At 45.0% G+C, this 25,297-nt stretch overlaps 2 protein-coding genes across 3 annotated transcripts in view; one reads left to right on the plus strand and one right to left on the minus strand.

Moving 5' to 3' along the window:
* Window positions 1-2,526: 2,526 nt before the first annotated feature.
* On the plus strand, window positions 2,527-20,038 carry LOC142776460 (uncharacterized). The gene is made up of 7 exons (XM_075880179.1): window positions 2,527-2,645; window positions 2,746-2,825; window positions 8,256-8,307; window positions 9,250-9,395; window positions 11,520-11,588; window positions 16,343-16,446; window positions 19,475-20,038. The coding sequence occupies exons 2-7, from the start codon at window positions 2,790-2,792 to the stop codon at window positions 19,482-19,484; spliced, it is 417 nt and encodes a 138-aa protein (XP_075736294.1). The 5' UTR covers window positions 2,527-2,645; window positions 2,746-2,789; the 3' UTR covers window positions 19,485-20,038.
* A 797-nt stretch (window positions 20,039-20,835) lies between these two features.
* The window catches only part of LOC119160999 (protein zer-1 homolog), a 214,168-nt gene continuing 209,706 nt past the window's right edge, over window positions 20,836-25,297 (minus strand). For both annotated transcript variants that reach the window (XM_037413298.2, XM_075880180.1), the window contains exon 19: window positions 20,836-20,963. In XM_037413298.2, coding sequence (XP_037269195.2) covers window positions 20,912-20,963 — 52 coding nt within the window. In that variant the 3' untranslated portion in view covers window positions 20,836-20,911. The remainder of the gene's footprint in view (window positions 20,964-25,297) is intronic.

The following is a 25,297-nucleotide window of genomic DNA, read 5'->3' on the forward strand; positions in this document are numbered from 1 at the left end:
GGGGCAAGAAATTTCAAACAGTACTGGTAAGTGGTCACTGTTGGTGGCGCAGTCTAGAGTAGTCCAAGATACGCTAGAAATACCCGAGCTTATAAAACTCAAATCTAAGGCAGAGCGGGATCGGTCTCGGATAAATGTGGGAGTTCTAGCGTTGAGGCATGATAAATTATGGTCTATAGACCAGTCCCACAAGCGTTGTCCACATTGATCAGTCCTAAAACCCCAACTAGTGTGGTGAGAATTAAAATCTCCAACCAAAATTTTTTTTGTGCACCACGAATTAACAGCCATGTCTAAACATCGCGTGTCTTGTACACCCAGAGGAAAGTAAAGATTTACCAGAGAGAAGGGAGAGCATCCAGGCAAGGTGATGTCTAAAGCGAAAATTTCACATTCGGGGGATATACTTTTGTACGAAGTTTTGATCTTTGAACTAATTTTATTATTGACAAAGAACGCTAAACCTCCACCTTTGGATGGGCGATCCAGGCGAAAAGACCGGAAATTAGGTAGGTAAAACGAATTATGTGCTGACAGCCACGTTTCTTGCAGTGCAATAATGTCTGGATTGAATTTACAAGATAAATACAATAAATCTGTACTAGCTGAATGAATAGATCGGCAGTTCCAATGAAGAATTTTGATAGAACCTATCATTTTGACAGAATTGTTTCGGCAACTACCTTATCTAAAATGCTGTCTTTAAGAAAATCGCTCTTCGATAGGTTCTCCTTCTGGTATTTTTTGTTTTTTGAATGTTTTGAAGAGCCAGTATTTTTGGAGACAGGGGATCGAGTGCGCTTTAGTGATTTGATGTCCATGTCCATATCATCATAATCCTGACCATCCTCTAGTATGTCTTCACCTATCCTCTGGTTGTCTGTACAAGAGGGCCCTGCAGCCTGTACCCCTGAAGGAGATGACTCTGCGTCTGCTTCACTTGGTGGGAGAGTTACGTTGTCTTGGGAAGTATCCTTCATATCTCTTGGTGTCCCATATATTTGCGGCAACTGAGTGGCTACAATATGAGATAAGGAGTCACAAAGGGTGGTGGCCAGGCGATCTATAGCTTTCTCCATCGCTTTTTCAATCATGTCTGCAATGGACACTGAAAGAGAAGCTTCTAAAGTTGCATTATGTCGGGCTGCAACACCAGCATATCCCTGGGTTCTTGCCTGAATTTCAGCGATGGCGTCTTTTCGTGAACAGCGTCTGCGATCAACAATTTCCATAATTTGAGTCTCCCGCGCTTTGGCTGAGCAATTAGCGTTATCTGCGCAGTGCTGCTCATGACAAAGACAACACTTTTCTTCAGTACAATTGCATTCATTTGCAGTATGTGCCTCACCACATTTTCGGCATCTGGGAGCTGACCTACATCCTTTTAAAGTGTGTCCATATCGCCAACATTTCTGACACTGGAGGGGACGAGGTGACAGTTGTTCGACTCTGAATATTAAAGGCCACGCCTTGATTTCAGTGGGGCGAATCGACCCGGCAAATGTGACAATTACAGACTCAGTAGGGATCTTTGTCTGTTCTACAACTCGTGAGCATCTATAAACTGCAATAGCACCTGCCTCAGAGAACATCTCTAGGACCTCAGCTGGAGTCATGTTGATGTCTACGCCTCGGACAATACCTCTGACGCATGCTAGGTGAGGAGGAATGAAGGCGCTCACCGGATTGGTAGCGAACATCGAGCATTTAAGTAAGTCTTTGACACAGAGCTGGTCAGGAGAAAAGCAGACAATGCCTCCCTTGCCAAACTGCCGGACCTCTGTGATGGTGTGATAGTGAGTTGTCGCTGCTTTGAGTTCCGACTGGATCACTTTAGGGTTTTTCATCTTAATGACTCCGTCGTTGCTTGGGACTAGGGCCACAGGAACGGAAGCGACGCCATTGCGTAGGAACTGGTCCACTGGTAGCTCCTGCGGTGAAAGAGAAGCAGACCAGAGATAAGTCCCTGGTCCAGGCGAAGAAAGCGGCATCTGTCTGGATTGACTAGCCAGAAGGGTACTAGCTAATCAATGCTAAGGCTTTAGATACGCCTATCCAAGAAGAAATTCAGTAGAGGCTACTCAGATTTCAGCCAAACCCCCAGAGCAAGCAAGCGTGCGAGCCCGAGCGACTCGCCGATGCAGGCGTGCGAAAACTTTTCTCTCGTGGCAAACTTGTTTTGTCACCTAGAAGATCTTGGCTCATAACCACAAGGGGGATTGGGTACATTATACCTTATAATGTAATTTTTTTGCACAATTCTTGCTAAAAAAGAGAGAAATTAGGTAAGAACCATAATAACGTTCCCTTAAAAATTAAAAAAAAACTTCTCTTCGCTTCTTTGTCTTCACCAGCAGCATCTGAAAACGAGAGTGCTGGCGTGTGTGCCGTCGTCGTCAACGTCTTCTTCGTCGGCTTCCGGCATCGACCAATCACAGCTGACCATGTCAACCACTGGCGCGTGAGCACGCTTAGTGCTGGGGGCACCAGCCTCGGGGTTTCATTTCGAGGACTGCAACCGTACGAGTAGGTTCATCTCTGACCTTCGCAGATGCTTCGTAGCAACACTGCTCGTCCCTGCCTTGAACGCGATGCCCTTTGAGAGGACGACCGCGACTTCGGCACCTGGCCCTTCAGGTGAGAAGGTGAGCGGCTCTTTTACGACATCCCTTCGCTCTCTGTAGAGTTTGGCATGGCGCCACCTGGTAGCTTTTGCAACCTTTTTTTTCTATCTGCCATTACAAGAAGCCTCAACAGATTTGACGACGTGGGCGCGATCAAGTTCAGGGATGCCGACGACTGCAAGACGTGTGAGCCATTTATTGGTGAGCGAGAATTCATCCACGCCTTTAGCAGTTATTGCTCGAGGTTGGGCATCCTACCGGAAGTTGCGGCTTGTCATCACAGTAGGCCTAGCTTAGCGCTAGGCCTAGCCAGCCGGTAGGCCTGCTGCAACGGCTGGCCGCAGATCCTGGTAGCCCGCACCGGTGTCTGTTGATGAACCCAACCGATAGGTATATTGCGTTAAGCCTAGCCAGTGGCCTTAGCGGTAGGCCTACCAGCTGGCTAGGCCTAGCCAGCCGATAAGCCCAGCCAGCCGGTAGGCTTACTGCTTCTCGCTGAAGTGTGCCGGAGTTTGTCCATAAAGCCAACCGTCAGTTTTATTGCGTTATGCCTAGCCGATGTGTTTAGCAGTAGGTTGACTGGCTCACGGCTAGGCCTAGCAACTAGGCCTACCGGCTGGCAAGCTCTGATGCAAAGGCCCACCGCGGCTCCCAGTATGGTGAACCGGTGTTTTGTCCATAAACCCAGCCAGTTGATTTCTTGTGTTAAGCCAAGCCAGTGGGCCTAGCGGTAGACCTACTGACCTCCCGACTAGCTAGGCCTCTAGCGACGGCCTGCCATGACTTCCGGTTCAGTCGGTAGCATAGGCGGGCGCAGGGTTCCCCTTAAAAGGGAGGAGGCAAAGGCTTATTGCAGTGCCCCCTTCCTATTATGCCAATGTATAGGGCTGACTTTGCACCCCCCCCCCCCTTAAGTGACTATGATGGCTGCCTCTCTCCTTACCCCTCCCCCGTGTACACGCCGATGCCACGTGGTAATCATCATGGTCAGCTTGTGCATTCTAGCGCGTTGTAGATGTAGATACAGATTTTAAACCTGTAGGTCACACCCCCCATGGGGGATTGGCCAAGAATCAGTTAGCTAAAAATTTGGATGAATTAGTGTCTACTGAAAAGCTATAAATGATTGACATCAAAGAAAATTTTTTCAGTATTCTACATTGGTTAACTGAGAACCTTTTGAAATTGAGGTTATTAAGTGTATCTTTTCAACTGTACAATGAAATCTTTCACGGCCTCGCACACCTTCCCGTTGTGTGCCTTAGGGTATGCGCACCTAGGGATAGTAAATTTTCGTTGTCAAACCTAATCCAAGGATTCGTAACCGAAAAAGTACTCCACAGTTTCCTCTTCTCCACAAAAAGAACAGGGCGGGGAGGGAGTCAAGCCAGCTCTGAACAAATACGACAGAGTAACCGAGTGTTTAAAACTTCCAAGTATCGGTTTAGACATGAAATTTTCCCGGGTGACATCAGATGGTTGAAGTTCGAGGAACTTTTTAAAGATGGTGTAGAGAATTCTTGCATCATCATTTGCCTCCAAAATTAAAACGCTACTATAACGGCTGTTGAAGGGGTAGTATTGATAGCTGGTCCGTCTAACGCCACTCTCGCTAGTGCATCAGCTGTTTCATTTAGAGTTTGCCTCTATGGCCAGGCACCCATACTAATTGCCCCTGAGTTGTTTCCGATGATGACCTCTAAGAGCTTACTGAGAAATAGTTGCTAGATGGCTGGAGTGACCAGAAAGTGATCAATGTAAAGCGTACTAGGATGAGGGGCGACGGCAAAGAGATCAAAACATCTAATTCTGACTTTCAACTTAAGTGTCCTGCCAGGAACCATCGAGACAGGGTATGCAAAGATCAGGGTGTGATTCGGTACTAAAAAGTTGAATTCGCTTAATGCTTTTGAATCACCGGATGCAGTGAGCGCACTGCAGACCGACAAGGAGTCCGTTATTATTACGTCGGATATTATTGATGTTCGCAGTTTTCGAAGGATCAGTACTACAGCTAAAAATTCTGCAATAAACATAGGTGTGAAATCTGGGATTCGGAGGGAAAAGGACCAGTCTGGAACAAGGCACAATATTCCGATGCCACTCTTTTCATCTTCCTGGGAAGCGTTCGTCGCAGTGATGATCTGTGCTTGCATTCCTAGCAGGTAGTCCTGTAAAACAGCTCTTAACATATTATTCGGTAGGTGTCTAGCACTATTAGAGAAGATGTGTAAAATCTACGCCAATTACAATGAAAAAATGAACCAGGTTACGCAATGAAAACCGTTTCTTTACGCCTTAGAGGAGATTTAAATGCACTTACATTTGCACAGCCAATATTCTGAATCTGGTGAGGAGTGATGGAATTCTAGCTTCCATGTATAAAAAGATATTTCTTACAAATTTAGGCAGCCTAAAGCACACGCGCAGTGCCCGCTTCTCTAGAACAAGAGGACGCAGCTTATAATCACGTGTCCCGGAGTATGACACATCCAAATTCTAGAACCGGCCTCACATACATGCGGTATACTGATAATAACGTGGCTCTGTGAATTCCTGATCTCCTGAAGTCGGCTGCCCGTACACCCCTTGCTACAATATACTTGATGTGGTTTCGCCATACTAGAGCTGTCGTATATCACTCCTAGATATTTAATCGTTTCAACTTGTGGAATGGTATCAGTTTTGTATGAGATATATATGTGTACTGGGTCTTTTATAGGAAATACTAATGCGCACTTGTTCACGTTTAGAGAAAGATGAATAACGTCGAGCCAGTGCTCTATTTCAGATAAGTACATTTGGAGTTTTTTATAGAGAGCGTGAATGTCATGAGCTGATAAAAAGAACGCGATATCATCAGCATAGGCATGCGTCTGAACATTCTCATTACATAGAATCATGCTAATTAAAATATCCAAAAGTACCGGAGACGGAACAGCGCCCTGAGGAACTCCTTTTTCTTGTTTATAATTAAGTACTTGAAGAAACACCATCTTGCGAACTGTAAATCTTTCTATTTCCTAATATTCTGTAATCCACGCTTCTAAATAATCCGGCAAACTGATTTCTCTCAGACGGCTGACTAGTACACAATAATCGAAACTATCATATGCTTTTGTTATGTCCAGAGTAACTAGAGCTGCGTAATGCCCTTGACGTCGCGCCAGATGTATGTCACTCTCCAGGTGAATATGTGTTTGCCATAAGGAACAACCCTGCCTGAATCCAATTTGACATGACCGAAGAATTCTTTCTCTGTCCACAAACTTCATTTATGCGAAGGTACACTACTCTTTCTATTACTTTAACAAACTTGGATAGTGCAATTGGCCTGATATTGTCTAAAACGCAACCTTCACCTGGTTTTTTTTAGAACAGCTATGATTTTTGTAATTTTCCATTCAAATAGAATAAAGCTTCTCTTTTCAAATAATTAATATTAAGTACATCTTGCCGTGACTCATTGAATAAAATTTTCAACATTGCTGAAGAGACATCATCTGGGCCTGGAGCCGCCATCGGAAGTTTTCTCTTAACTTCTGACGCTTCCTTTATCGATATTTCGGGGAAACTGTCCCTTGATCGTGAGATTACTGGAGGGAGATAAACATGAGTTGAAAATCGCTTTTTCAAACCTTCAGCTATGCTTTTTAATGCCCGCTTTGATTCCTGGGGCGATAAAACATAGATTCAGAATTTACTGCTTGAGCAATCACTTTCTTATGTCTCAGAAATCCAAATAGAGCTCTTTGGTTATTTGATTTGGAAAGAGATTCAAAATGTTTTTCATCGTACTATGTATTTACTTAAGTCACCATACGTTTAAATGTGCCTGCAATGAATTTATAATCTACGAATTTTTAGGACACTTATTGCGTCATAGGCTTTTCCGGGCAGCTTTTCTACGCCTGAAATCCCGAGTACAGTTTTCGTTTCACCATAACGACGCACGTTTTTGTTCAACTGAGTTAGCCTCAAATTCTGCTTTGCTACGCAACTCCTGTACAACTGAACAAATACTCAATGCGTTTTGCTTTATTATTGCTTCTGACCGAGAATTCATAAGACTCACAAGCTCCTTTTTAAAATATTCTAATTTATGCACGTGAGTCTTCTAGAAGTAACAAATATTTGTGTGCATAAAATGTCAAATGTCACTAGAATGTGATCACTATTAGTCGCAGTGTCAACAGTCGACCAAGATGAGATGCGAAGGCCTGATCCCAAAAATTTCAAATCCAAGGATGAGGATGGCATCCTTTTGATAAAAGTGGGGATACCTTGGTCATGACAAGTTAGACTATTACTCTGAGACCAATCCCATAATTGAGTACCGCACGAGTTTGTCATCAAGCCTCAGGTTAGGTGATGGGAGTTTAGTCTCCTGCCAATAATTTTTTAATTACCACTGATAAAAATTACACTATCCAAAGGGTTTGTGTTGATCTAGATGAAATGATCTTAGTTTTTTAAATGAAAATACTGATATGGAACTAACCAAGTTTCTTGTAACCATATTATATCAGGATTTTTTCCAACAATGAGAAAAGGTTAGTGTGTGGAAGCTGTAGAAATAGAACGACAATTCCGCTGTAAGACATTTACCGGCTCAATGGTGGGATATGTCAACAGTCGAAAAAGCCTTCTCTAGTATGCGGCCTTTGCAACCTTGCTAGGCGGAGCCTTTTTTTTTTCTTTTGTTTGTGACGACATGGAAGATGGATTTAATAGAGATCGGCGACATTTCTGGGCACGCGAAATGATTTCAACATCAGTGCTGTCATTCAGATATATAGCTTGGCCGGTACATGCCTTTTTTGTCGTCTTCATCGTCCGCTAGTACGCGAGCTGGTGTGGCCAGCTAATTAGCTATTTGGCTGGGAGGTATTGCCGAAGGCTCCTGGCAACCTCAAGGTCCGTATTGTAAGCTCCATGCCATTCTTGGCAGCTTGCCCTGTCGCTAATATGTGCTATGCGGCGATATGATAGCACATTCTCTCGTGAATATAGTTTTGAAAGTTTGGGTTTTGGACATAACTGTTCTGGTAAATTTCGCGATACTCAGCAAACCCGTTGCTTCATTATCATCGCTTTCTTTCAAGATCTTTCTATTTTCTTAACCTCCCTTTCCCTCCTTTTTTTCTCGCTCTTCTTCCTTTTTGTATACCCCTTCCTTCCTCCCCCCTCTTTTATTGTGTTCTATCTGCCTCCTTTTTGCTTTTTCTTTTGTGCTTTCTTTTGTTTCTAATTTTACGTCGTCTTAGATTAGACCCACATTACTCTACTCGCTACATTTTTTCATAATTTATTCTATTTTGTTCCAAATGTATCGGAGCTCCATCGATGTCAGCAAGCAGGTAACAAGTCGTGTTCGTGCCAAGCTGTCAATGAAACGAATCGCTTATGCAACAGCTTTGCGCACTGTAACTTTTAGTGCAAGGGTCTCCATGCGGATTGTGCACGCGAGCTCTTTGGAATAACCCCAGTGCAGGCGGCTTTTTTCGTGTATTGTTAGTTATGCAACAGTAACGCTTGTACTTGCCCTTGCTCGAGAAATGTGCCGTTGTAGAGCAACCAGTGCTGCGGTTTCAGTATTTCAGTGCTTTAAAGCCTGATTTCTCATCACAGGTGACTATTCGTCAGCAAAGAGGTCCAAGGCGACTGGCTTGGATGCAATTGAGTATTGACTTTTTTTTTTCTCTTTTCATCTAACTCCTTATCCGTCTCACTCTTCGATTTTTTTTGACATTTTGGTGTTCATGTGAAGCGAAAACAGCAGTGCATTCGGAAGAGTGTGCTTCCTATTCATAAAGGCACTGGAATGAAACACACCGTTGCCCAGCAGTCAGTTTCTATGCCTTTGCGCGTACTTTTCGAGAGGTCTATTTAACACTGCAGTGGTCTCGAGTTACAGAATATGCATGCCGTTAACAGAGCTACGCTCGAGGACACACGTTGGATTCTTAGTCACGATGGCCTTGTGCTAGGTTTAGGTGCTTCCAGTGAGCGAAATTGACCCCAGAACCCTAGTGCAGCATTACTTCATTAAGTCGCGATTTCACCACTTACAAACTGACAACTTTATATTGACTGACTAAAAGCTTTAAAAGCGTCCTATTGGCCCGCCACCGATAGCGTATATAGAAGTCGCCGTAGCCGTCATGAATATTTGTTAAAGCAAGAGTGGCCAATGAGCGGCCCATGGCACTATTATGCAGGCCCCGTAGCGCAACATCAAAACCCTCCAATTTGCTGTTGGCCACCCATCATGCTGACTTTACAAAACTCTGCCTCGAGATAGCCGACCCCTTCTTTAAAGCATCGGTCACTATAAACGCGCTAAAACCTCTCATCCCACCTCCCTTGATTATATGTACGTATACAATGCTCAGACTGAAACGTGACATCATTTTCAGTAACGAATGTTATGCACCATTGCTCAGGATAACCACACCATGTCGTGATGAACGCGGTCTCTAAAGATAATACTAGCTCTGATCAATGGTTTCAAGTCAAAATTAGGCAGTACCCAATGTTAAAATAATGAAACAAGTTATTTGGCCCTAAATTCAATCCGCGAGTACTACGCTTCTCACCATGTCCCGCAATGTGACTACAAAAGTGAAGAAGACGAAAGTGACGACACGTACGACGAGGACGAGGCAGACGAGACGGACGACGACCACGACGGCGACCTCTCGGCTGACCTGGAAATACTCGTCGTCGACCAGGAGAATAACCCTGAAGATTTTAAAGTGCACGCGTCAGGTGAGATGCCTTTTCGATGAGCGGCCAAGATGCCATCCTGCAACGTCACACTACATAACCAGAAGTGTGTTAGACCGCCGGAACGTTGGACGCGCTGCTGAACTGTACTAGGAATACCGCGTGACTCGTACGAAGAATAGTCTTTAAGCTTTTCGTTTGTAAGGGCTTTCCTGACATAGCCGCTAACAATTTTTATAGTGTCAATTCGCCGTAGTAACGTAAATCACCTTAATGACTGTCACCAGCGGGCCAGAGACCATGGCCGAAAAGTAACGCCAATTTTCAGTCAGTAACCACGATTAGCACAGGTAACTATAGGTAACGGCAGACACCTACGAACGAGAGGTCTTATAAAAAAAAGACGAGGACGCCGACCACAAAATAAAAACACGATGGTTCAGCACCCAGAACGAGAGCCTCGTTCACTACCTAGATTGTGAACAAGGCTCCTTCTCAGGGTGGCGAAGCGTCAATTTACTGGTGGTAGGCATCCTCATTTCTATTCAACGATTCTTCCCAACGAGACATTTGTCCATCGAAGTCTTAAATTTCCAAAAGCCTTAGAAGCTGTGGTCAAAGCAGTCTGTCTCTTAATTCGCTTTTGCACACATTTTTCGGCATAGTTAACACCAATCTCTCGTTAAATAATATGCATGTCGTTTATGGCCAGTCTCAGAAAGCATGCACATCGACACTTTCCGTGTGATTCTAGGATGAACACAACTGCGGAAAGGGCACAGAATCAACACGGATAAACAGAGGGGTACGTAGCATAAAGAAATAGTGTGCATCTTTCAAGCCAGAAATCGAACGCATGTTCGAGACTTGTTAAGATATCATCTACCGGTGCCATGTAAACATTCGATATTCAACGATACTGGAACATTTCGCTGCACACAATACTGAAAGATGTGCGCTGCGCTGGTACCAACAGTACAGGCACCAACTGTATGCACCAGCACGTTCCAGTGGATTTCAACACTTCCCAGTGCACGCCAGCGTCACAGTGGCTGCACCAGTACGACCTAAAGCTTTTTCGATGTTCTAACCGAAGTGCTACGAGAGGGCACGTGTTCCCAGGGCAACCCAGTGCCAAAAAAGGATGTGCCCATATCACGTCGGAAGGACACAATCGTATGTGTATATGCACTTTGTCAATTAATAAACTCACTGAACGTGACCTCCCGAAAAAACGCACTGGCGAGGCTGTGGCGTTGCTGTTAGATTCCCGTTCAAGAAACTCAAGAGTTGATCCTTCTCTCAGTTAAAAAGGCCTACATACACGCGCACACTCAAGGGTTCTTTTAGACAGTACATTTGTTCAAAAAATTCTATGACAGGCACACATTCTTCAGACATCACGAAAGTTATACGTGATTCGAGATATCGATAACAGAATTTTAAGGGCTATAGCCAAACTGATCGTGCTCGGCCTGCAAAAACCAACGCCGACCGCCCAACCACTTTTTATGATCAGGAAGTGTGGAAAGTGACCACCGTTGTGGTGAATGCGTTCAAGCGAGGACTGGGGTCGTTTTAATGTTAACCCGGCATGACATCCCTCATTCCGGGTTCAATTTCTAGCTTGGAAAAAGGGTGAGATGCGCAATACCCGATTTCGTTGATCGCCTTTCGAATTTGCGATTGGTGTTTGAAGTTTCTTGGGGGAAGCTTCTTGCTGACAGGCGTCAGTTTCTCGCTCTAGTTCGCGATTTCTTTAAAAAAAAATGAGTATGCAATGTAACTTGACGTACACTCAAACTTTATACCCTAGTAAAAGTAACATATACCGTATTTACACGATTTCAGGGCGACCCATTCTGGCTTAGAAATTTCAAGTTAAATAGTCTTAAATTGCCGACCTATAATCAAAAACTAGTTTCGGTTGTGAAGTCTTACTGACAATAATTCTCTCTTATTTCTGCAAAGCTAGCTTCTTTGCGTAGCTTTTAAGCATTGTCGTAAAGCCATCTTATTACACCGGAATCTATTTTTTATGAAATGTGCTCGAGCACCCCCCCCCTTTACTTTAGGGAGTCGACCCACATGGCTTCCGCCGAGTGGGTTTTCGACCGATAGTGCAACAGTTCACTGAACTTTTCTTGTGCTCGCATGGCTGCGCAGAAGACTACAGTGCAAGTAGCCGGATCCGGTTGGGCAGCCGGCACATGGTCGAGGGATTCAGACTGGAAGGTAAACATCGCCAATTTTTTATCGGAAATTTTTTTGTGAAAGGGCATAATTGTCCCATGCAGTTATTATAAGGTCGACATTATTATAATTTGAAGCACAGTTTTCATGGGTGGGCATGTGTTTTGTACTCTGGGGCGTTTCGCCGTTGCTTTAATTAGCACGTTGAAAACCTAATTTGGGTTGTTCCGTGAGTTTTGATGTCACGAGTGCACGCTTATTACCGATCGATTAAATTTATAACCACAATCTGCCCTTTTGAGTATAGTAAAGGGTAGGCAATTCATTAATAATTATTAGCAGCACCTAACCTGAAGATCATCGAGAAGGCGGTTGGCAAGGGCAAAGTCTTGCTTTTCGTTCATTTTTATTTATTTGGGCATTTTCACAAAATGCCCACGAAGGGGGCAAAAAGAGTGTCTCCCAACTTGGCCCACTCTTCTTGAGACACCTCGGGCAGGTACAGCAAAAGAGTACATAAAAATATTCAACATGCATACATATAATAAAAACAAAAACTACAACAAGCAGGAAAACATCAGCTAAATATTCCTTAGCGATAAATATAAAACACATATTGTCGCGACGTGAAAATGACAGGATACAGGACGACGGTGCGACCAGGAAAAACAAGGTTCGTATTAACAAAACAAAAGAGCAACCGCTTCGACGTCGTGTTTCTCGGAGCAACCGTGGGTGCTGTCCACGCTCATCACTTCGTCGTCCTCTGTCTTCTTGCCCGGCCTTTAGCCATGACATTAGCCTCCAATTCAAGTAAATATCGTCCCGATGCTTTATGGTCCAAATGATTTGTACTCGTTGGAAACGCATTGGTTCATTCGGAGAAATAAGGTTTCATCCGAACAACGTGCACAACTTCTGGAGCACACCTTCGACGCCTTAAGGAGTGCGCAGTATCAGGAACAACCTCATAATTAATGTCACTGACACGTCGTAGAACTTTGTATGGCCCGGAGTACCATCTCAACAGTTTTTCTCAGAGGCCACGGCGCGGAATAGAAGTTCATATCCAAACTTTCTCTCCTGGCTCGTATGAGACTAGTCGGTGACGAAGGTTGTACCGCCTTGAATCATAGTCCTGCTGGTGACTAATACGTATACGCGTGCAAGTTGTCGGGCTTCTTCGGCAAGCTGGGTGATATAATCAGCATCCGTCTCGACGTTTTTGCACTCGTGCGGCAGCATAGCATCCAGCAGGTGACTTCACGACCATGAAGAAGGCGGAATGGCGTTGTTCTTGTTGTTTCTTGATGAGCCGTGTTATAGGCGAACGTGACTTACAGCAAGATCTCGTCCCAGTTTTTATGCTCCACATCGACATACATGTAGAGCATAACCGGAAGTGTCTTGTTGAGACGCTCCGTAAGACCCTTCACTTGCGGGTGATACGCCATTGTTCACCGGTGGTATGCGCCACTAAGTCTTAAAACCATCTGTAATAGTTCAGCTGCGAATGCAGTTCCCCTGTCAGTTATCACTGACGGAGCGCCATGTCTCAGCACCACATTCTCCACAAAAAATTGGGCTGCTTCACTTGCCGTGCCCCTCTCTAGGGCCTTGGTTTCCGCGTAACGGGTGAGGTAGTCGGTGGCTACTATAATTCATCTGCGACCTGCCAATGAGCTGGGAAATGGACCCAAAAGATCCATTCAGACTTGAGCGAATGGAGTAACAGGCACGTCAATAGGATGAAGGAGGCCTGCTGGTTTGACGGGTGGGACTTTTCTGTGCTGGCAATCAAGGCACGTTCGAACATAGTGTTGAACGGTCGCCGTCAGTCTTGACCAGTAGTATTTCTGCCTCACTCTGCACAGCGTTCGCGTGTAACCCAAGTGGCCGGATGTTGGTTCATCGTGGCATGCTTGGTCACGGTATGGGCAAATGCGGAAAACGTGGCCGGCTTTTCTGCAAGTGAAGCAAAGTGGTCGACGGCCGACGGTGCGCCACAAGCCCGTCTTACGAATGAATCGTCGACTGGTGGACATTCTTTGCGACCAAGATAAAGATGTCGGCGGAGCGTACATCGGCGAAGTTTGCATAGGTACGTTAGACTGTGGATACTGCAGCGGAGGATCGGAAGCTGGGGCCCACGGCTCGTTGTAAGGCCCTTGGCTGACGTCGCAATAAGCCAGTGGTGTCGAGTTGTACGTCACTGGAGTGGGTCGTTGTTGTTGTTGTTGTTGTTATGTGGGGTTTAACGTCCCAAAACCATTATATGATTATGAGAGACTCCGTAGTGAAGGGCTCCGGAAATTTCGACCACCTGGGGTTCTTTAACGTGCACCCAAATCTGAGCACACGGGCCTACAACATTTCCGCCTCTATCGGAAATGCAGTCGCAGCAGCCGAGATTTTAACCCGCGACCTGCGGGTCAGCAGCCGAGTACCTTAGCCACTAGACCACCACAGCGGGGCGTCACTAGAGTGGGTCGATGGACGGCAGGTGCGTATAGCTTACAGACTGCTGGTCTGAAAGCGATTTGGGCAACGAAAATGCCTGGCGGAGTTCTTGCCGGACAACTTCTGCAACGCAAGCCATGGTATTTTCTAGCGGAGTCACAAGGAGGTTTCAGATCTAGTCACAAACGACCTCACGAATGAGCTCACGCAGAGAACACTCACTGCTGGTCGTCAAAGCAGAGAGGCTGGGAGATGTGTTGCTTTATTGGTTGTGGTATCGGCGTCGTTGCTGCAGTGCTCTCGTCGGCGTGCAGTGATTGTCGTAGCCTCTTTGATGAGTTCCGCTACGTTTGTGGCGGGTTGCGTAGGAGACCGGCAAACAGCTCTTCTTTGACGCTCCTCGTCAGATGTCAGAGTTTTTCACCTTCAGGCATCTCAGGGTCAGCCCGCCCAAATAGGCGGGTCATGTCCTCCACAAACATTGCAACACTCTCGTTCGGTTTTTGTATGCGTGCCTCAATGAGCTGCAGAGCCGAATCCCGGCGGTCGGTGTTTGCGAATGTCCAGAGAATTTTCTGCCGAAATTCATCCCACGAAGACAGCGTTGACTCGTGGTTCTCGTACCACGTACGAGCGCTGTCTGCGAAAGCAAGGTAGACGTGCGATAGCTTTTGTTCAGTGGGCCAGCGGTTGGCCTTGGCGCCTCGCTCATACTGGGCTAACCAGTCATCAACGTCCTCATAGACCTCACCATGAAAGGTCTCTGGAGTTTGAGGCTGCTCAACATTAAGCTGTGAAGGCCCTCCAGTAGCCGTTTCTCCAGGCACGGTGTGTTGCTGGAGAAGTTCGAGGGGGTTTGCCTCGGGACTAAGGCCTCACTGTCGGCGACTGTAGCGGTGCACAGGAGTATCCACTGCAGGAACGGATTGCGGTGGCGGACTCGAAGTGCCAGGGTGCGGAGATGCCCCAAGCATCAGTTGGAGAAGTCCAGCACCTCCACCAATGTCGCGACGTGAAAATGACAGGAGACAGGAAGACAGTGCGACCAGGAAAAACAAGGTCTGTATTGATGATGATGACGATCCTTGATACTCTGGCGCACACCCACAAAGGGGGATCGGCCTAAAACCAGGCAGAACAAAAGAGCAGCCGCTTCGGCGTCGTTTTCCTCGGAGCAACCGTGGGTGCTGTCCACACTCGTAACTTTATCGTCCCCTGTCTTCTTGCCCGGCCTTTAGCCGTGACAATATTATTAGCACTATTACAATATACTCATATACATACGAATTAGGTGTATTATGAAAAACAGTGATGAAAAGACAATGATTACAATAAATATATTTCATGCATTACCCATCTTACACGCACCCTACAAGTAAGTTTAGATTATTACATTTGTAATTCACTTCCTAAATTTTTTAATGTTCATTTGTGTTTTTAGTCTCCCTAGCGTATTCAATTACTTCAGGAGTCTTGTTGCACAGTAGCACAACTTGGTTGTCAATTGACTGTATGACATAGTTAGTCTACACACATTGACCCCACTAATGCAACAGTAAGCAGATTATATACAAGATCTCTGTTTAGGTATGTATCAAAAAAACTCTGAAAGTTCAATTTTTTTAATTAACATGACTAGCTGTACCTTATAGCACTCAGAAAATGGTAGAACGTTGTACACAAAAAGACATATTTGTAGGGAGCGAGGTAGTTAGCAGATGTAGAGCACATCAAACCGATAGACCTTGATATCTTTAAACGAAAGTTATCCACTTGCTTATGTTATTCATCAGTAGTTCTCATTCTGCCGCTGTGGCGGTTGTTTTACCCACTCGCAGATTATTTACCGGAGCAAGTTATCTACCGTGTAGTGGCGCTGTGTTGCTTGCTGCGGACGCTGTAGTCGGATAGAACTTGGGAAGTCCGGAGGGGACTCACCCAGACGACTGAAGCTCAGTAGCTGATGGACTTCGCCGAGTGGTGATGTTATCAGCAATGCACTCCGAATGCGGAGCCGCCGGCCATGTGCATCCACATTAAGAGGGGAACTCCGCCCACCTTTGGGCAGAATATGTAGGGCCGAAAAATTTTCTAATGCCGAAATTCATACGGCTAGGCAACTAACAACGCTGTTACGGTGGTTTTGTCATTGATATTGCCCACCCTCTTCTCTTATAATTCCCCCCCCCCCCCCGAATCCCATTATCTCGCATGACACTACGGAGCTCTAAAACCCGTATATGTGTTAAATATGCCAGTGTGCAAAGCTAGGCTCACTAACTTGCTGAGATGACAAGGTGTAATAAAATTAACCACATTTCTTTTTTTTTTTGCAGGAAAATAAGAGCTGCAGTCTGGTAATTACAATGACCCGTAAGGCCAGATCCGTGGACATCACTGAGCTGTCTGGAGACATCATTAAGCTCGTCTTCAAAAGAAAGTGAGTCTGCTGCCGGCATGGTTCAAGCATAGGTGTACGGAAGATTCCCCATTAGTAGGGAAGGGAGGGAAGGTTATCACGTGCTCCCCCCTCGAGTGACCAGGGGAAAGGGGGCATGCCTAATGGGCCACGTGAAGTGGCACATTAAGCGTGCCCATTACAAACAGAGGATGTAATATGCCAATGGGTGATATTGCTATCAGTCGAGAAGGAATATTAAAAAGTCTATCGATTCTAAAAAAAGCATGCGGGCCTGATGAAATACCCACCCCTTTTTTGCAGCATAATGCGGAGTGTATATCTTACTACTTAAAAGTTATTTTTCAAAAGTCTATTTGTACTAGTTCTGTGCCATCTGACTGGTGCACAGCTGTAGTTGTCCCTGTGTTTAAGAGTGGTGATCGGTTGTCCGCCAATAATACCGTCCCGTGTCGCTTACATCTGCTGCAAAATATTGGAACATGTCATTGTCAAGCATATCATCACATCCTGGAAAATATAAATTACTTTTATCCTTATCAGCATGGCTTTAGGAGTAAAGTCTCGACTACACAGCTTTTTGAAACTATTCATGACTTTCCGACAGCTTTAGATATGAACACATAGATGTCATCTTAATTAATTTCGCTAATTTTATATAAGGTACCTCACGACAGATTACTGTATAACTGCTGGACTCGGTCCACAAGGCTTGGTTCTTGGGTCCTTATTGTTTCTGATATATGTCGATGATATTGCAGATACAGCAAAACCCCATGTAAAGCTCAAACTGTTTGCTAATGAATGTTTAATGTATGTGCGAGTGACTGGTAGGATGGACCAATTAAACATTGCCGAATAGGAATAGCACGCATGGTGTGAAGCTTCAGAAACGGAAATCAATTATTTGAAATTTGCCATCAACCACATTTCTAGGGAAAAAACGATAATTCCATTTGAATACTGTATCGGCAATCGCACCTTGTTGACAGTGCGTTTAAGTACCTAGGTCTCACAGTAACGCATAACCTAAAGTGGCACACACATATTGATAATGTTTGCTCTAGGGCTTCACAAAAATTGTACTTAGAAAAAAAGAACTGCAGGATGCAAGTATGGACGTAAAACTTCTTGCTTTTAAAACATTTATAGGGCCGATACTAGAATATGCCAGCATTGTCTGGAGTCCCCATCAAAAAGTGCTGGTAAATAAACTTGAATGCATACAATGGCTTGCAGCTCACTTCATATGCTCAAGATATAAGCAGAGCGACTCAGTCACCGAAATGCTACAACTCTATGATCTGGAGACGCTCCATAAGGGCAGACGTAAAAATAGATTGAAGTTTCTGTTATTGAAAAGTGAGTTTAAAATTAACAGAAAAGATTACATAGAACAACCTCAGAAACTAAGCGAGAGGGTCAACCATACATGAGTACTGCAACCTTCTTTTGTTCGAACGAAGGCGTACCGTAATACTTTTTTCCCCGATGTCATCGAAGATTGGCATGGGTGATGTTAATGAATTAGTGCATTTACTTGATTTACATTTACCATATTTACTCGATTCTACCGCGCCCTCGATTGTAATGCGCACCCGATTTCCACCGCGAAAAAAAAAAAAAACCTAAGACATCGACGATAGTTATAGCGCGAGAACAAAACGACGACACAGAGACAAGAAGGACACGTGTCGTCGTTTTGTTCTCGCGCTATAACTATCGTCATGCCATACCAACTAGCCCAAGCTGCCACACTTGTAAGACATCGATTGCAACGCGCACCCATTTTTCTCGCTGGCCCGCACGATCACACCACTCGAAAAAACGACTCCTTTCGTGAGCGTCTTCCATTTAAATATGAGGTACGGGCGAAGCTTGTGCTCATCTGACGTGTAACGGAGCATTGCCGTCACTGTAGTTTTACCGTGGACTGATGTCAGCACGCGAACTTGCTTCGCTCCCTTCTTTTCGACGGTTGTGGTGCCAGGCATGTCGAAGTAAAGAGGCGTCTGATCGGCATTCCCGATTTGCCCAAGCAGGTACTCGTTGTTGCGCCGCAAGTTTAGGACGAACCTCTGAAAACTGTGAAGCTTTTCATCGTATTCCTCCGCAAAACTTTTCGCATATGCATGTTCCCCTTCGGAGGGAAAAGCCTTTCCTCTTGATAAAGTTAGTTAGCCAGCACCTGCTCGCTTTAAACTGGCTCCGCATTAGACCTTTTTCAAAGACTAATTGCATAGCCCGCACTTGGAGCAGTTCTGTCGTCACGGGCCGCTGTGCCGCTCGCTGCTCAAGCACATACTCGCCGAGCAGCTCTTTAATTTGCGGAAACCGACCCTGCTGTGGTCCACTGAAGCCTTTGCGTGAAGCTTTGCTGTCGTCAATCTTTTGCTTTTGTTTCCGCCGGTCCCGCACGCACGTTTCGGAAACTCCGAACGACCGCGATGCGGCCCGATTTCCGTCCGTTTCTGCACAAGCGATGACTTTTCTTTTAAAAGCGGCATTGTGGTGCACTCGAGTTTTTGGAGTCAGCCCTTCCACGCCGTCGATGCTAATGCACTACCAGATGACGAACTCCTCAGCACACGTACGAAGTGCCGCACATGGGAAACACATAGGCAGAAATGGCGGACGCGCCATGCCGACGCACGTAGGGGGCGGTCATTTTGGATTTGCCGATGGCAATAGATTGACCGTAATTTTTTGTTCGTACTCGATTCTAACGCGCATTCGATTTATGAACTCGCTTAACCGAAAAAAAGGTGCGCGTTAGATTCGAGTAATTATGGTATGTGATTTATTGTAAGGAATATGTGATTGTTATCTGTTGCATCCTGAATCAGGGTGTGTGTGTTTTTTGTTTGGAGTGCAGAGATTTCAGAGACTTGTATACACTAAGTATACCTATATATTTATCTTCGCGAGACCTATAGTTATATCCCCAATTATAACAGTGTGTCGAACCTTTCCTGCAATGACCCTCGATAGAGGGTTGACAGTATTTCTAAATAAATAATGTTGGCGCGCCCTCTTCACTTCCCCCAAGACAACCGTAGAGGAGGGAAGCAGTCTCGGGACAGCCGCAGAGACTACAACGGTCGCGGCAGTCGTTGGTCGAAGAGGAACTGGCCTGTAGGACAGGCCTTCTGGCGTGGCAGTGGCGGCGGCGGGCCCAGAAGCGGTGGCATGGGCAGAAGGGCCCCCGACTGGGACTCAGGCAGCCGCGGTGACTGGAGTGAAGTCGAAGACTGGACAGCCGGTTGGCAAGACGGCAGCCGCTTGTTTCGAAACAGCCGCGGTGACACTCTGAGAAGGCGAGGTGGGCGCCGAGGTTCCTGGAGCCGCACTTGAAGACGCCCGGACACCACAAACCAAGCACCACCCTTTCTTTTTTGCTCAACGAGGCCAAGGTGATTGACGAGAGTTGTGGAGTAGCAGTTGAAGCCACCCATGCTGTGGAGTTTTTTTTTTTTCTTGACAGTTCCCACTTGTGTGGCTGCTATGGTCCAAACTTTTCTGCTTTTCTTTGTTTCTTTTGGCTCTTGTGTGTGGATTTTTGTCAACTTTCCTCTCTACTTTCTCTGGGTTCAATAAAAAGCAGAGTTTCTATGAGCTTAGAGCACGTAAAAAACCGAAGGCTTGGCTAAGTGGATAGCTAGGATTCGAACCCTAATACCCACATCCAAAGGCAAGTGTCTTAACAACATCAGTGACATCAAAGTGTCGTAGCTGAACAAGTATCTTAGGAACCATACGATTGCTTTCCTATGGGCAAGAGATCTCTAAAAAGATGTATAGCAGAGGGGTGTGATGGCCGGGCTAACTAACCACAACTGCAACCCAGCTTTCTGCCAAAAGCAGAACAAACCAGCATTCCGTAGGCAGGCTATCAAGATCCCAGCCGAAAAGCTAGTCCCGCCTAAGCTTTCCGGGAATCTAACCTGCACACTCCTAATCTGTGCTGGTGTGCAAAGTCTTTATTTTTTTTTGCCCCCTCTCCTTGTTTTATATAATAAAGATTACCAGCTTCTTATGATGTAATAGCATCAATAAGTGCAGTCTATGCACTCTCCTCACAGCAAATATTCATAGCATGAGCAAAAAAAAAGGCACTCTGTCTCTCTTATTTTCAATTTTTATATGTGGTTTACAAGTGCTCTTTAGCGCTAGCGCCTGCTCAATATGCTATGTGGTTTTGCCTGTGTTAATATCAATCGAGGCACTAGAAGAACAAGAAGAGAGAGACCCCTTTGGCATGGGGTCTCTCTCTTCTTGTTCTGTTGTATGCTGTTGCATTGCGCTGCGACCCCTAATGTGCTTCAAAAATTTTAAACAAAAAGCGTTATAACACAAACTGTTTGTTTCGCCAATCCCTGCTGATAAAAGTAGCACATGAGATACGGCAGATACAGTGCGAAGATACTGCAACCAGCGGTGTCCTTTATTGCAAGTCTTTTTGGCTGCCCAACGCAGGAGCTCTCTGTCACGCAGCCTCTTCTTCCAGGAACATCGAATCACCGTCCTCAGTCTCGTGGCTGTGAATGCGAAGAGATATGCATTGCTTAAGTAGCTTGTATGAAAAGCCATTGTTAACAAGACGCACCTAAAACGCACCTAAAGAGTGAACAATCTGAAAGTAACAAAGAGTAACGATTATATATAATCCAGGCAGAGATGAAGAACAATGAGACAGCAGCAGTGCTTGAACTGTCTGGTTGTTGATCCCTGTCTTTATATAATAATCAGTGGTTTACTTTTTCAAACTAAATGATTTTTACGTCTGAAATCCATTGCCATTTTCTTTTTTTGCTTAACCTTTTTCTTCTTGTATGTACAATACACTCTCTCACGAAGATGATACCACATGCAAAGTACATTTATTCCCTACATAAAGTGGCGTAGACAGTGAAGAGAGATGGCCTGTAAATGATCGTTCGTCCATTACAATATAGGAAGCAAATTTTATGCCAGCAAGCTGAGTGTGGCTGAAGCTCTTCACCTTCAACAGATGATACCACATGCAAAGTACATTTATTCCCTACATAAAGTGGCGTAGACAGTGAAGAGAGATGGCCTGTAAATGCTCGTTCGTCCATTACAATGTAGGAAGCAAATTTTATGCCAGCAAGCTGAGTGTGGCTGAAGCTCTTCACCTTCAACAGATTCCATGTATGAGTTATGTGAAAGTGCACTGTTACGCGTAAAGTTGAAATGAAGTTATCGAGTGTTGCATCTGCTGCAGACAAAACTGTACTCACTAAAAACATGATCATAACATCCATGCAATTCAACGTTAAGGATCGAAACAAAGCTACTGGTAGTGGGTAAAGTTGCTGCCAATTCATCATTGAGCGATACTTAGCACAGACGAAGAAGAGACCAAAGCTACAAGGGCTCAAACTGACAAACGATTAGATTTCTTATTAACCATAAGCAAGAACGACACTTAAATACGTAATTGTTGCAAGCACACCTGGTGGCACAAGTGGCCATATTGAGGGGCCATGATATGCTATAGATTGTACAGTTGAATATGGACTACCATAGCAGTGTCACAAGTTGTAACGACTTGCGCTGAAGCCTTAACAACACCAGAAATTAGTCCTCTTACACGGAACGTCATTCAGGCTTCTGATACTGCTGACTGTCCGTATTTAATTGTACTATCTGGGTCAAATGGAACCTGAACAGCGGCAAGCCTTCATGATGGTATAGTGCACATTGTACACTTATCACTATGGATTGATTGATATGAGGGGTTTAACGTCCCAAAACCACAATGCGACAGACGCTATAGTGGAGAGATCCGGAAATTTTGACCACATGGGGTTCTTAAACATGCAACCAAATCTGAGCACACGGCCCTACAGTATTTCCGCCTCCATCGAAAATGCAGCCGCCACAGCCTGGATTCGATCCTGCGACCTGCGAATTATCAGCGGAGTACCCTAGCCACTAAACCACCACAATGGGGCCACTTATGGCTGTAGAGAGGCACGCATATATGCGCACAGCTGCTAAACAGGATGCACGCGCCTGTCAATAATGATAACTGAACAGCGCACACTATACCACTGTGAAGGCTTGCCACTGTTCGGGCTCCATTTCACGCTGATAGTACAGCCGCGGCCACGCCTGTATAGAGCGCTCTAACAGCAGGTTTTCGCTCTGCGGGCTGAAACCTTAGTTTCGGGCTCTGAAGTGGTGTATCAGGAGCATGCATGGCTTAATTGTCAGGCTGACCACGTCAGAGCCTGATACTCCCTCGAGGTTTCGCCCCGCACAGCAAAAACCAGCTATTCACGTGCTCTACACAGATGTGGCCGCAGCTATACATTCCATAGCGAATCACCGCCTCAGAATATAGCCACGTGTGCCAATAGGTGTGCATGCAACAATGTATTTAAGTGTCGTTCTTATTTATGATAAATCAGTTATGAATTTGAGCGTGTGTTGTTTTGATCTTTTTTCGCCCTTGTCTAGTGTGAAGCACTGAACATCGAAGTGAAGCTACTAAGCACAAGCGTGGAAAGCGACTACGCAATTCTGAAGGCACGTGGCGAATGCTAAACAACTGCTAGACAAAGCTTTTATCCTAGTCGCTATTGCCGTGATCACAGTAATGCCCACAAACTTCTAATGTGCCAAGAAAAATGGAAGACAAAAAAAATGTCTGCCCCATCCACTGAAGTCTTGGTAGCCAATAATAGATTGTGCCAAGACTGCGAATGGCGCTTTCTGAAGGCCCAAGACTGCAGTTCTAAAAGTTTCACAATACTGCGATTTCTGAAAGCCCGCGACCGTTTCGGTTGTTCGCAAACGCCGTTTTTGCTCTTTTGTGCGCTTCTTGCTTGGTGTGCTGAGAAAATCATATGAATGAACTGGGTTGCAGCCACATATTACAAAATTAGTGAAAGTATGATGCCATTAAACAATGCATAGCCTAGCCTAGACCAGGAACACGGCTGAATTGTCTGATTTTTCACTATAATGGGGTCAAACTATTAATCAGTTACTTTGTAAGGGTTCATTAAAAGAGATCCTAGTACGGCAAAAAGTATGTTTTTTTCATTTAGTTGTAGGGAACAACTAGCTGCATATTTGCAAAAAGCACAAAAAACTATATGTTTCATTCCTCAGGTAGTGCTAATAAAAATAAATGTGTTGCTTAAAACCCAGGCCCCTCTTATGAATGTGATGTACGCTGGTCATGCCAAAAATGGTGGGTGCAAAGTATTTACAAAACTTGTACAAAACTGACAGCAACTGATATGACATGGCATGACACGGGCAAAAGCTTTCAAGAACACAAAAAGATGTACCACTTGAGATTCCCAAGTGTGTTGCTTTCCACTTGAGTATACTGTTAGTGAGAAAAATTTGCAAGGAAATCCTTACGTCTCTGGAAAAAAAGGTTCTTCTTCACGTCTTCTTTTTTTGCTTCTGTGACAAACCAAAAAGTTATGTCTTGTATACCACTTCTCCAGACTAACAGTGAAATGAACCAACAAACTGAATCATTAATGCTTTACTTTGATAAATTATAGCAATGACACATCTATAAAAATGATGTAGTCATGTAAACATGCTGTGGCATGTACTTAGATGGCTTTGCAAGGTAGTGTCTACTTACCGCTGGCATTTGCAGAAGTTCTATATATATTTTTCCTATTCAGCAGCACGCTATTTTTAGAACTTTGGAATGAGGTCTTATTACAATGTTTTACTAAGAAACATTTTTTATACATTACATTAACTCTTTTGTGTATAAAAGAGTGAGTAAATACTAAACTACAAGTAAACATTTGCAGTTGAGATTCACAAAAGTGCTTGGTTTACTTAAAATTCTACCAAATTTTTATAACCATGTAATGGTCCTTTTGAGGTCTGTTACAAAAGTATCCTACCTTTTTTTTTTGCGAGACCTTGGTGCATTTGAAACAAGCGCGCTTTCATCAGCCGACCTTGAACCCTCGTGCGCATGCAAGAATTTTAGCCCGCCTGCTAATAGCGTCCCTTGTTGGGTTGCAGCATTGGAGTGAGGTAGTGCGCAGTGCTCTCATCGGTTTTCCATTGCAAGGAAAATGACGGAGCGACCTGAGCAGCGCTACTGCATCAAATTTTGCGAGAAAATGGGCGGCAGCTAAGTGATAACCTTTGGGAAGACCAAGACGGCTTTCGGTGATGACGCTATGAGCCGCACAAGACGGCAGCACATCAGTGGAGAGCGAGCCACAGTCCCTGTCGGCCATCCACAAGCCAAAATGACCAGGTCATTGCCGAAGTAAATGCTGTGGTGATGCGGGACTGTCAAGTGACTATACGGGATATTGTGGAAGAGGTGGGCATCAGCACTTTCTCTGCACATTCCATTATGACCGAAGATTTGGCCGTGAAGAAAGTTGCGGCGAAATTTGTGCCGAAACTGCTCATAATGGAGCAAAAGCAACTTGGTGTTGAAGTCTCACAGACCATTCTGAATTTACTTCACTAACGCCATTATCACTGTTGATGAGTCTTAGGTGTACGAGTATGACCCAGAAACCAAATACCAGTCGTCACAGTGGAAGCATTCCACGTCACCAAGACCAAAGAAGGCCTGCCAAGTGCGCAGCAACGTTAAAGTGATGCTGAGTGCTTTCTTTGACTCCTGCTCCCACTTGTGGTACTCCACGAGTACGCACCACAGGATAAAAAAATTGCCAAAGAGTACTACAAGGATGTCCATCACCCACGTGATGCTGTTGGCGCAAGAGACTTGAGTTGTGGTCAACAGGAAAATGGCGCATCCATCACGACAATTCTCCTGCACTTTCCTCACACTTTGTTCAGACTTTTTTGGCGAAAAGACAGACTCCTGTAGTTCGAC

This window comes from Rhipicephalus microplus, chromosome X (genome assembly GCF_043290135.1).
Source record: "Rhipicephalus microplus isolate Deutch F79 chromosome X, USDA_Rmic, whole genome shotgun sequence".
In the NCBI taxonomy this organism is placed as follows: Eukaryota; Metazoa; Arthropoda; class Arachnida; order Ixodida; family Ixodidae; genus Rhipicephalus; species Rhipicephalus microplus.

Excerpts from the sequence above, each read along its gene's own strand:
- LOC142776460 (XM_075880179.1), top strand. The coding sequence starts at position 2,790 with ATGCCGACGACTGCAAGACGTGTGAGCCATTTATTG. Across the intron at positions 9,396-11,519 it reads TTTTAAAGTGCACGCGTCAG|AAGACTACAGTGCAAGTAGC; the intron begins GTGAGATGCCTT and ends ATGGCTGCGCAG. Across the intron at positions 11,589-16,342 it reads CGAGGGATTCAGACTGGAAG|GAAAATAAGAGCTGCAGTCT; the intron begins GTAAACATCGCC and ends TTTTTTTTGCAG.